The sequence below is a fragment of the Tachyglossus aculeatus genome, chromosome 2 (assembly GCF_015852505.1).
Source record: "Tachyglossus aculeatus isolate mTacAcu1 chromosome 2, mTacAcu1.pri, whole genome shotgun sequence".
Taxonomy (NCBI): domain Eukaryota; kingdom Metazoa; phylum Chordata; class Mammalia; order Monotremata; family Tachyglossidae; genus Tachyglossus; species Tachyglossus aculeatus.
Window position 1 is genome coordinate 143609960 of NC_052067.1, and position 13260 is coordinate 143623219.

At 45.8% G+C, this 13260-nt stretch overlaps 1 protein-coding gene across 7 annotated transcripts in view; it reads right to left on the reverse strand.

Moving 5' to 3' along the window:
• The window catches only part of CAPRIN2 (caprin family member 2), a 108810-nt gene that overhangs the window by 36544 nt on the left and 59006 nt on the right, over positions 1–13260 (reverse strand). For 6 of the 7 annotated variants that reach the window (XM_038768592.1, XM_038768600.1, XM_038768609.1 and 3 more), the window contains exons 13-15: positions 8621–8676; positions 3749–3853; positions 2241–2396 (exon numbers count right to left, since the gene is read on the reverse strand). In XM_038768592.1, coding sequence (XP_038624520.1) covers positions 2241–2396; positions 3749–3853; positions 8621–8676 — 317 coding nt within the window. The remainder of the gene's footprint in view (positions 1–2240; positions 2397–3748; positions 3854–8620; positions 8677–13260) is intronic. The other variant, XM_038768626.1, reaches the window with a different exon arrangement.

Consider the following 13260-nt stretch of genomic DNA (forward strand, 5'->3'; position numbering starts at 1 on the left):
TGTGCAGAGCACTGTACTAAGCGCTTGGGAAGTACAAGTTGGCAACATATAGAGGCGGTCCCTACCCACCAACGGGCTCACAGTCTAGAAGGGGGAGACAGACAATAAAACAAAACATGGAGACAGGTTTAAATGCTAAGGCCAACTTCCAGTCTAGACTATAAACCCTTCAGGGGCAGGGGATGTGTCTACCAACTCAATCAATCAATCGTATTTATTGAGCGCTTACTGTGTGCAGAGCACTGTACTAAGCGCTTGGGAAGTACAAGTTGGCAACATATAGAGGCGGTCCCTACCCACCAACGGGCTCACAGTCTAGAAGGGGGAGACAGACAACAAACCAAACATATTAGAACAAAACCATATTGCACTGTCCTCTCCCAAGCACTTAGAACACTGCTCTGCGCACATTAAGTACTCAATAAATACCACCGATTGATGGACTAATCCTGCTGAAGATATCTTAGCATCCTGGTTCTCGAGCTCGCCTCAGAGACAGTATTATTTGGACACTCACAGGCACAGCTTTGCTCTAGACACTCAAAGAACCAAGAAGGAGGGAAGTCAAGTCCCGCCTCAGAGCACCAGGTGAAGATACTTTCATTCATTCAATCGTATTTATTGAGCGCTTACTGTGGGCAGAGCACTGTACTAAGCGCTTGGGAAGTACAAGTTGGCAACATATAGAGACTGTCCCTACCCAACAGCTGGCTCACAGTCTAGAAGGGGGAGACAGACAACAAAACAAAACATATTAACAAAATAAATAGAATAAATATGTACAAATAAAATAGAGTAATAAATATGTACAAACATATATAGAGGTGCTGTGGGGAGGGGAAGGAGATAAGGCGGAGGGGATGGGATGGGGGAAGAGGGGGAGAGGAAGGAGAGGGCTCAGTCTGGGAAGGCCTCCTGGAGAAGCTGAGCTCAGTAGGGCTTTGAAGATACATACCTTGTACATATTTACTATTCTATTTATTTTGTTAATGATGTGCCTTTGGCTTTAATTCCATTTGTTCTGACGACGTGATACCTGTCCACATGTTTTGTTTTGTTGTCTGTCTCCCCCTTCTAGACTGTGAGCCCATTCATTCATTCATTCGCATTTATTGAGCGCTTACTGTGTGCAGAGCACTGTACTAAGCGCTTGGGAAGTACAAGTCAGCAATATATAGAGACGGTCCCTACCCATCGACGGGCTCACGGTCTAGAAGGAGGAGACGGACAATAAAACAAAACTTGTAGACGGGTGTCAAGTCGTCAGAACAAATAGAATTAAAGCTAAATGCACATCATTAACAAAATAAATAGAATAGTAAATCTGTACAAGATAAATCTGTACAAACAGGGGCTGTGGGGAGGGGAAGGAGGAGAGGACAAAGGGGGCTCAGTCTGGGAAGGCCTCTTGGAGGAGGTGAGCTCTCAGTAGGGCTTTAAAGGGAGGAAGAGAGCTACCTTGGCGGATGTGTGTATCCACTGCGTGGAACTTTGCTTGGCACAGAGTAGGCGCTTAAATACCATTATTAAATACCATTAAATACCATTACTCCCCTCCTCAAAAACCTCCAGTGGCTACCAATCAATCTGCGCATCAGGCAGAAACTCCTCCCCCTGGGCTTCCAGGCTGTCCATCCCCTTGCCTCCTCCTCCCTCCCCTCCCTTCTGTCCTTCTCCAGCCCAGCCTGCACCCTCCGCCCCTCCGCCGCTAATCTCCTCACTGTACCTCGCTCTCGCCTGTCCCGCCATCGACCCCCGGCCCACGTCCTCCCCCGGGCCTGGAATGGCCTCCCTCTGCCCATCCGCCAAGCTAGCTCTCTTCCTCCCTTCAAGGCCCTGCTGAGAGCTCACCTCCTCCAGGAGGCCTTCCCAGACTGAGCCCCTTCCTTCCTCTCCCCCTCGTCCCCCTCTCCATCCCCCCATCTTACCTCCTTCCCTTCCCCACAGCACCTGTATATATGTATATATGTTTGTACATATTTATTACTCTATTTATTTATTTTACTTGTACATTTCTATCCTATTTATTTTATTTTGTTGGTATGTTTGGTTCTGTTCTCTGTCTCCCCCTTTTAGACTGTGAGCCCACTGTTGGGTAGGGACTGTCTCTATGTGTTGCCAATCTGTACTTCCCAAGCGCTTAGTACAGTGCTCTGCACATAGTAAGCGCTCAATACATACGATTGATTGATTATTCTTCTTATTAGATGGGACGGACACCGTCCACATTTAGTACTTACTGTCTGCATGGCTTGAAAGGGTGCGGTGTTGACGGTTACGGAGTGACTGCTCACTGGCGGAGTCTGGAACACCTGTTGCCCCTGAGAGCCTGCGGGCACGGAGGTATTTGGAGCAGGCAGTGAAGACGGCTCCTTGTTCGACAGAGAAACTGCTGCCTAAGGGGCCGAGAGAGATAAAGGTGAGGTCACCCGCCCGGAAGACCACCCAGGAACGACAGCAGTGGTTTAACGCTAAACCCCTTTGCACACAGTAAGCGCTTAATAAATGCCATCATTATTATTATTATTATTATTATAAACCCCCCAGCCCGGACGTGTCAGCCGTTTCTGCGGGATGACACCATTCGGGGCGAGCCAGGGCAGAGAATGGCTTTTGCTTAGAACGGCGAATCTCCATTGCTAAGGAGGCAGAGGCCCCACAGAACTTTCCACGCGTCCGTCTGCTGACCGAGGGAAAAACCTCTACCGCTGAAAGCGGCCCAACGTTTACATCGTGGAAGGGAGCCAAGGTCTCGCCGACTGCCAGACTAATCAATCGTATCTATTGAGCGCTGTGTGCAGAGCACTGGACTAAGCGCTTGGAAAGTACAAGTTGGCAACATAGAGAGACAGTCCCTACCCAACAGTGGGCTCACAGTCTAGAAGGGGGAGACGGAGAACAGAACCAATCATATTAACAAAATAAAATAGGATATGTACAAGTAAAATAAATAGAGTAATAAATATGTACAAACATATATACAGACTGACCATTTGTCGGTGTATTGTAATAAGACTTGTACTTCCCAAGTGCTTAGTACAGTGCTCTGCACGCAGTAAGCACTCAATAAACACGATTGAATGAATGAATAATGATGGCATTCGTTAAGCGCTTACTATGTGCGAAGCACTGTTCTAAGTGCTGGGATAGCTACAGAAGCCAGAGAAGCAGCGTGGCTCAGTAGGAAAAAGCACGGGCTTTGGAGTCAGAGGTGATGGGTTCAAATCCCCGCTCCACCAATTGTCAGCTGTGTGACTTTGGGCAAGTCACTTCACTTCTCTGTGCCTCAGTTACCTCAGTTAAGACTGTGAGCCCCACGAGGGACAACCTGATCACCTTGTAACCTCCCCCGCGCTCAGAGCAGTGCTTTGCACATAGTAAGCACTTAATAAATGCTATAATTATTATTATTATTACTACTACAAGGTAATAAGGTTGCCCCATGTGGGGCTCACAGTCTTAATCCCCATTTTCCAGATTGAGGGAACTGAGGCCCAGAGAAGTGAAGTGACTTGCCCAAAGTCACATAGTTGGCAAAAGGCAGGGCCATGATTAGAACCCAAACCCGGGCTCTTTCCACTGAGCCACACTGCTTCTACACACAGTGGGTGGTTAGTTTGCGTCAAGAACTGGAGCCACGGATTACCCAGACCATTAGACAATGAAGATCCAAACGTTCATCACAACACCTCATTACTGCTTAGAGGTAGAATGCTATCTTGAGAAGGAAGTGAGGATTTGTATGTACCAGAGGAATTTCTGGACTTCCAAGCTCCGTTTCCGATCCAGACGAAGTCTGATCAGCGTTAGATAAGGAAACATTTGAGCCCTGAATTACAGGGGTGCCTGCAGCCTAGAGAGAACAGAGGGGAGGGGAGGAAGGGAGGGAGAAGAGGAAGAGGGGAAAAAATTAAAAGCACCACAAGTCACTCTCAGAGTCACTTAATAATAATGGCATTTATTGAGTGCTTACTTTGTGCAAAGCACTGCTCTAAGCGCTGGGGAGGTTACAAGGTCATCAGGTTGTCCCACGGGGGGCTCACAGTCTTCACCCCCATTTTACAGATGAGGGAACTGAGGCACAGAGAAGTGACTTGCCCACAGTCACACAGCTGACAATTGACGGAGCCGGGATTTGAACCCCTGACCTCCGACTCCAAAGCCCGGGCTCTTTCCACTCTTCTCCACTTCAAGACAATGTAAGTTGCTCAAATCCACTACCTGCTACAATTATTTAGGAACACACTTGCTTAATTCTACAATTCCTCCTTTTTACCACTCCCTTCTCGGTCAATCGTATTTAGTGAGCGCTTACTGTGTGCGGACCACTGTTCTGAGCGCTTGGGAGAGTATGATATAACAATAAACACACACATGCCCTGCCCACAACAAACTTACAGTCCAGAGAGGGAGACAGATGATAGAAATAAACACATTATAGATATGTACGGCTGGGAGGTGGAGAGGAATAAAGGGAGGGAAGCGGGGAGGCTCAGAAGGAAGCTGAAGAAAAGGAGAGGGCTTAAGTCAGGGAAGGCCTCTTGGAAGAGGTGTGCCTTCATTAAGGCGTTGAAGGGGGGGAAAAAAGAGTCATTGTCTGCCGGATAATAATAATAATAATAATAATGGCATTTATTAAGTGCTTACTATGTGCAAAGCACGTGCTGGGGGGGATATAAGGCGATCAGATTGTCCCACGTGGGGCTCACAGTCATCACCCCCATTTTACAGATGAGGGAACTGAGGCTCCGAGAATTTAAGTGACTTGCCCAAGGTCACACAGCAGACACGTGGTGGAGCCAGGATTTGAACCCATGACCTCCGACTCCAATCAATCATATTTATTGAGCGCTTCCTGAGTGCAGAGCACTGGACTAAGCGCTTGGGAAGTACAAGTTGGCAACATATAGAGACGGTCCCTACCCACCAACGGGCTCACAGTCTAGAAGGGGGAGACAGAGAACAAAACCAAACATATTAGAACAAAACCAAACATATTGCGACTCCAAAGCCCGGGCTCTTTCCACTGAGCCACGCACTTCCCAGATACGTCATCCCCCGGGCCTGGAATGCCCCCAATCCCTCTGCCCCTCCGCCAAGCTAGCTCTCTTCCTCCCTTCAAGGCCCTGCTGAGAGCTCACCTCCTCCAGGAGGCCTTCCCACACTGAGCCCCTTCCTTCCTCTCCCCCTCGTCCCCCTCTCCAACCCCCCCATCTTACCTCCTTCCCTTCCCCACAGCACCTGTATATATGTATATATGTTTGTACATATTTATTACTCTATTTTACTTGTGCATATCTATTCTATTTATTTTATTTTGTTAGTACGTTTGGTTTTGTTCTGTCTCCCCCTTTTAGACTGTGAGCCCACTGTTGGGTAGGGACTGTCTCTATATGTTGCCAATTTGTGCTTCCCAAGCGCTTAGTACAGTGCTCTGCACATAGTAAGCGCTCAATAAATACAATTGATGATGATGATGATGATAGGGAGGGAATTCCAGACCAGAGGCGGGCCGTGAATGAGACGTCGGCAGTGAGGCAGAAGAGATCAAGGTTCAGTGCGTACAGGAATGAAATACGCGGGCTGGCTTGTAGGAGGAGAGTAGCGAGGATGAAATGGACTAGACCTCAGTCTTACATCCCTAGTTGGGCAAGATTTGGAAGCGGAAAGAAAGGAAGGGAAGAAGTGATGTCTACTTGCATTTGCTATTACGCACACAATGGTGTCCCACAGTACTTCCCAAGCGCTTGGTACAGTGCTCTGCACACGGTAAGCGCTCAATAAATACAACTGAATGAATGAATCAGGCGAGAAGCAGCATGGCCTAAGAGAGAGAACACAGGGCCCGGGTTCTAATCTTGACTCTGCCACTTTGCTGTGAAGAATGGGGACAGTCACCTTACCTTCTCTGGGCCTCATGCTCCTAATCTGTAAAATGGGACAGGGCTCTGCACATAGTAAGCGCTCAATAAATACGATTGATGATGACTGAATCCATGGGGGACAGGCTGGGCAACAGTCCCTGATTATCTCGTACCTACCCGGGTACTTAGCACCTCGCAAGTGCTTCACCAGTAGCATAAGTGAATTCACTCATTCATTAGAGAAGCAGCGTGGCTCAGTGGAAAAGAGCATGGGCTTTGGAGTCAGAGGTCACGGGTTCAAATCCCGGCTCTGCCAATTGTCAGCTGTGTGACTTTGGGCAAGTCACTTCACTTCTCTGGGCCTCAGTTACCTCATCTGTAAAATGGGGATTAAGACTGTGAGCCCCCCCCGTGGGACAACCTGATCACCTTGCAACCTCCCCAACACTTAGAACAGTGCTTTGCACATAGTAAGCGCTTAATAAATGCCATCATTATTATTATTATTCAATCGTATTTGAAGGCCTACTGTGTGCTGAGCACTGTACTAAGTGCTTGGAATTTGGCAAAAGATATAGACAATCCCTACCCAACAATGGGCTCACAGTTTGCACATAGTAAGCACTTAATAAATGCCATTATTATTATTATTAGAAGGGGGAGACAGATAGACAGACAGATAGACAGATACAGACAATCCCTACCCAACAATGGGCTCACAGTTTGCACATAGTAAGCACTTAATAAATGCCATTATTATTATTCAATCATATTTACTGAGGGCCTACTGTGTGCTGAGCACCGTACTAAGTGCTTGGAAAGTACAATTTGCCAAAACATAGAGACAATCCCTACCCAACAATGGGCTCACAGTTTGCACATAGTAAGCGCTTAATAAATCAACCGTATTTATTGAGCGCTTACTGTGTGCAGAGCACAGCCGTTATTTTTATTAATTATTATTATTATTATTATTATTATTATTATTATTATTATTAGAAGGGGGAAACAGATGACAAAACAAAGCGTGTACCCAGGTTTTTACCCTTGAGAAACAGCTTCTTACGCACAGTGCTTGGCGGGGCCCAGTTTCCTTTCATCCAGTCAAAGGATCTGGTCCTAATAAACTTTACAAAGGCCACTTTCCAGTTTTCCCCCAAGCCAACTCACCTCACCCATTCAATCAATCGTATTTATTGGGCGCTTACCGTGTGCAGAGCACTGTACTAAGCGCTTGGAAAGTATAATTCAGCAACAGATAGAGATGGTCCCTACCCAACAGCAGGCTCACAGTCTAGAAGGGGAAGGCAGACAGCAAAAGAAGTAGACAGGCATCAGCAACACCCCTGCCTCCGATTCCGAGGGTCGGGAAATGGGGAAAATGGGATCTTCTTTGGATCTGAGGAGGCCGGGTCTGCGAGTCAGAGGACCTGGATTCTAATCCCAAGTCTTCCAGCCTGCAGTGAAACTTTGGGCCAGGACTGGAGAACCAGTGCGGCTTAGTGGAGAGCTCACAAGCGTGGGAATCAGAAGGTCCTGGGTTCTAATTCTGACTCCGCCACATTCATTAATTTATTCAATCGTATTTATTGAGCGCTTACTGTGTGCAGAGCACTGTACTAAGCGCTTGGGAAGTACAAGTTGGCAACATATAGAGCCAGTCCCTACCCAACAGCGGGCTCACACCACGTGTCTGCTGTGTGACCGGGGGCAAGTCACTTCACTTCTCCGGGCCTCAGTTACCTCCTCTGGAAAATGGGGATTAAGCATGTCAGCTTAAGCATGTGGGAAAGGGACCATGTCCAACCCAGCTTGCATCTATCCCAGCGCTTAGAACAGTGTTTGGCACATAGGAAGTGCTTAATAAGTGCCACTGTCTGGGCCTCAGTTTCCTCATCTGAAAAATGGGGATTAAAAAACTTGTTCTCCCTTCCAGTTAACCTGTGTCCAACCTGCTTTATCTTGTATTTACTATGAGCCGGCACTTGGCATAGAGTAAGTGCTTATCAAAGATCATTATTATTATTATTGGCTTGGGAGTCAGAGGTTGTGGGTTCTAACCCAGCGCTTAGAACAGTGTTTTGCACATAGTAAGCGCTTACTATAAATGCCATTATTATAATTATTATCCTGGCTCCGCCACTTGTCAGCTGTATGACTCTGGGCAAGTCACTTCACTTCTCTGTGCCTCAATTCCCTCAGCTGCAAAATGGGGATGAAGACTGTGAGCCCCACATTCGACAACCTGATTACCTCTCTACCCCAGTGCTTAGACCAGTGCTTGGCACACAGTAAGCACTTATTAATTCATTGATTAATGAAGGTATTTGTAAAGTGAGGTAGATTTTTCAAGTCAGAAAGTTCTTCCCAGAAAACATGGGCATGAACTGGGTTCTTCTCCCACTCCCTTCTGCGTCACCCTTGCACTTAATCTGTACCCTTTCTTCACCCCACTCTCAGCCCCACAGCATTTAAATACTCAAATACAATTTATAGATAAATTAAATAGATATTATATAATATATATATTAAATATATAATACATATAAATTAAATTAATTTATATTAATGTCTGTCTCGCCCTGTGGACTGTAAGCTCCTTGTGGGAGGGGAATGGGTCTACCGACTCTGTTCTGTTGTACTCTTCCCAGCACTTGGTACGGTGATCAATAAATACGATTGATGATGATGATGCTGATCCGCACACAGTGAGCACTCCAATCCCAACCACTGATTGAGCTAAGAAATAAGCATACCTGGGATGGCTGTTTTAAGAAGTCACTGGAACTCGGCAGTTTCTCTTCCCTGGAAGCTGTAAGAACGGAGGATTAGTCCAGCAATAGCGAACAGCCTTTTTTTACACAAGAACAAATTTTAGCTCAATTTAAACCAAGAGGTGAACGATTGAAAACAGTCTGGTCCTAGTGGACAGAGCGCAGCCCTGGGAAGCAGAGGACCTGGGTTCTAATCCTGGCTCTGCCTCTTGCCAGCTCCGTGACCTTGAGCAAGTCACTTCTCTGCCCCTCGTCTGTAAAATGGGGATTAAGACAGCAAGCCCCATATTGGACCGAGACAGTGCCCAACATGACTACCTTGTATCTACCCCAGCACTTGGTACATTGCTTGGCACAAAGTGCTTAATGCCACTATTATTATTATTATTATTAGAATGGGCAGTAATGTGGCGACCAGGCTGTTACTTGGGGGAAAGTCACTGGACTGAAAATAATAATAATAATAATAATAATAATAATAATAATAATGATAGCATTTATTAAGCGCTTACTATGTGCAAAGCACTGTTCTAAGCACTGGGGAGGTTACAAGGTGATCAGGTTGTCCCACGGCGGGGGCTCACAGTCTTAATCCCCATTTTACAGACGAGGGAACTGAGGCCCAGAGAAGTGAAGTGACTGGCCCAAAGTCACACAGCTGGCAACTGGCAGAGTCGGCATTTGAACCCATGACCTGGGACTCCAAAGCCTGTGCTCTTTCCACTGAGCCACACTGCTTCTCTGAGAAGATTCTGCTTCATGAGATCAATGGAGTTGCTTAGGATTATAAAGCCACAACACGTAGTTAGCGCTTAATAAATAAATGCCATTAAATAATGACGACGGATGTTGAATGACCACGTGTCTTCAGAGCCAACCGAGGGGCTGGGGAGCGGGAAAGAGGCCGGACTGATGTTTGCTCACTCCGCAAGCGACCCCGGTACATCGTGGCTGAACCAGACCGCCGCACCCAACTGACTGAAGTCCAGATTTTGTCAATATGACAGATTGGAGAAAATGCCAGATCAGTGGTACTTACTGAGCGCTTACTGCGTGCAGAGAACTGCACCATGTGCTTTGGGAGAGTACAATATAATCGCATATATACATATGTATATTATATATGTATGTATACATATGCACACATACACATATATATACATGTCTATATGTTTGTACATATTTATTACTCTATTTTACTTGTACATATCTATTCTATTTATTTTACTTTGTTAATACGTTTGGTTTTGTTCTCTGTCTCCCCCTTCTAGACAGTGAGCCCACTGTTGGGTCGGGACTGTCTCTATATGTTGCCAACTTGTACTTCCCAAGCGCTTAGTACAGTGCTCTGCACACAGTAAGCGCTCAGTACGATTGATTGATCGATTGAATCGAATCGGAAGACACCGGGGGTTTCAAGTTGCAAATGGAAAGCTTGATTGCCGGACACTACTCCCCACGTGCTAAGCTACGAAAATAGCTGAAGGTTTTTGCCTGTGGAGGGGGAAATGGGGGACGGGTTTTAGATTCAAATTGACCCTGTATATTTGTATATATCTTTGTACATATTTTTTTACTCTATTTATTTATTTTATTTGTACATATCTATTCTATTTATTTTATTTTGTTAGTATGTTTGGTTTTGTTCTCTGTCTCCCCCTTTTAGACTGTGAGCCCACTGTTGGGTAGGGACTGTCTCTAGATGTTGCCAATTTGTACTTCCCAAGCGCTTAGTACAGTGCTCTGCACATAGTAAGCGCTCAATAAATATGATTGATGATGATGATGATGACCCTGAGTTAGCTCATCTCTGCCACTTTGACCCCCAAGAGGCAGCTTGGCCTAGTGGAAAAAACTCGGGCCTGGGACTCAGAGGATCTGGTTCCTAATCCCAGCTCTGCCAATTACTTGTTGTATTGCTCTTTCCCTAGCGCTTAGTACAGTGCTCTGCACACAGTAAGTGCTCAATAAATGCAATTAAGCGTGACCAGCGTGACTCAGTGGAAAGAGCGCGGAATTGGGAGTCAGAGGTCGTGGGTTCTAATCCCAGCTCCACCACGTCAGCTGTGTGATTTGGGGCAAGTTACTTCACTTCTCTGTGCCTCAGTTACCTCATCTGGACAATGGGGATTAAGACTGTGAGCCCCGTGGGACAACCTGATCACCTTTTAGCCTCCCCAGTACATAGGACAGTGCCTTGCACAGAGTAAGCATTTAATAATGCTGTCATTATTATTATCCTCTGTGCCTCAGTTACCTCATCTGGAAAATGGGGATTAAGACTGAGCCCCACGTGGGACAGCCTGATTACCTTATGTCTACTCAAGTGCTTACAACAGTGCTTGGCACATAGTAAGTGATTAACAAATACTATTATTATTATTATTACCATGGGCAAGTCAACTGACTTCATTATGCCTCATTTTCCCCAATCGTAAAAAGGGGATTAAATACCTGTTCTCCCTCCTACTCTGTCAACTCCCTGCAGGATAAGGGCTATGTCCAACCCAATTAACTTGTGTCTACCCCAGTGCTTAAGAAGTGCTTAGCAAATAGCACTTTAAAAAAAAGGTATATCCTAAGCAGAGATAAAATTACCACACTGCATGGAAAGTTTTCTCTGAAAGCATCCTCAGGCTAGACTGAGTTAGGAAGTAGAGCTAGACACCATCATAATAATAATGATAATAATAATGGCATTTATTAAGCGCTTACTATGTGCAAAGCACTGTTCTAAGCGCTGAGGAGGTTACAAGGTGATCAGGTTGTCCCACATGGGGCTCACAATCTTAATCCCCATTTTACAGATGAGGGAACTGAGGCACAGAGAAGTTAAGTGACTTGCCCAGAGCTGACAAGTGGTGGAGCCGGGATTTGAACCCATGATCTCCAACTCCAAAGCCCGGGCCCTTTTCTACTGCGCCACATGCTTCTCTAAATCAGGACAGGAAACCAAATGGTGGCTTTTAATAATAATAACAATAATAATAATAATAATAATGGTACTTGAAGCAGCACGGCTCAGTGGAAAAGAGCACGGACTTTGGAGTCAGAGGTCATGGGTTCAAATCCCGGCTCCACCAATTGTCAGCTGTGTGACTTTGGGCAAGTCACTTCACTTCGCTGTGTCTCAATTACCTCATCTGTAAAATGGGGATTAAGACTGTGAGCCCCCCGTGGGACAACCTATCACCTTGTAACTTCCCCAGCACTTAGAACAGTGCTTTGCACATAGTAAGCGCTTAATAAATGCCATCATTATTATTATTACTTGTTAAGCACTTTCTATGTAGCAAGCACTTTAAGTGCTAGGGTAGATACAAATTAGGGTGGACACAGTCCCAGTCCCATATAGGGCTCACATTCTTAATCCCCATTTTCCAGACGAGGTAACTGACGTCCAGAGAAATGAAGTGACTTGCCCAAGGTCAGAGCAAAAGATATGGTGGAGCTGTGATTAGAACTCATGACCTTCTGACCCCCATGCCCATGAGCTTTCCTCAGAGCTGCAGAGTGGCATAGGGGATAACTCAGCTCTGCCCAACTTTTTTTTCCCCTTTCAATGGTATTTGTTAGGCACTATGTGCCAGGCACTGTACTAAGCGCTGGGGTAGAATAGAAACAAGCTAACCAGGTTGGACACAGTCCACGTCCAACACGGGGCTTACAGTCTTAATTCCCATTTTACAGAGAGGGAACAGGTGCATAGAAGTGAAGTGACTTGCCCATGGTCACACAGGAGACAAGTGATGGAAATGAGATTAGAACCCAGGTCCTTCTGACTACTGGGAATGTTGCTTTATCCACTAGGCCATACAGCTGCTTCTCCTAGGAAGTCCCTTTGGCTTCTGAGAAGTGTTGGAAAATAATAACAATAATAATGATGGCATTTATTAAGCGCTTACTATGTGCAAAGCACTGTTCTAAGCGCTGGGGAGGTTACAAGGTGATCAGGTTGTCCCACGGGGGGCTCAAAGTCTTCATCCCCATTTTACAGATGAGGTAACTGAGGCCCAGAGAAGTTAAGTGACTTGCCCAAAGTCACACAGCAGACAATTGCCGGAGCCAAGATTTGAACCCATGACCTCTGACTCCAAAGCCCGGGCTCTTTCCATTGAGCCACGCTGCTTCTCTAAAGTCATCCCTTCTGCACCCTGGGCTTTGGAGCGTCTTTTCCTTTCCTGCAATCCCTTTGCCCGCCTTTTGAAAGGTTTAAAGAATGTCAACCTGTTTGTGACCTTACCATTTAACATTTTAAATTAATGAAAGACTTTCTCTCCTTCCCCTGGGTTGTGCAAATGATTGCACTTAGTTTTGCACCCTTAAGTCACCCTTCTTTCAGCTCCACAGCACTATGTACGTATCCAAAATGATTTATATTAAATGGCAGTCGCCCTTCTAGACTGTAAACTCATTTCAAGCAGAAAGTGTCTACCTGCTCATATTGTACTCTCACCAAAGCACTTAGTACAGTGCTCTGCACACAGTAAGTGCTCAATAAACACAATTGATGATCAACACAGGGCTGTACAAAAATACAGTTGAAGTTTACTATCTATTCTATTTATTTCATTTTGTTAGCATGTTTGGTTTTGTTCTCTCTCCCTTCTAGACTGTGAGCC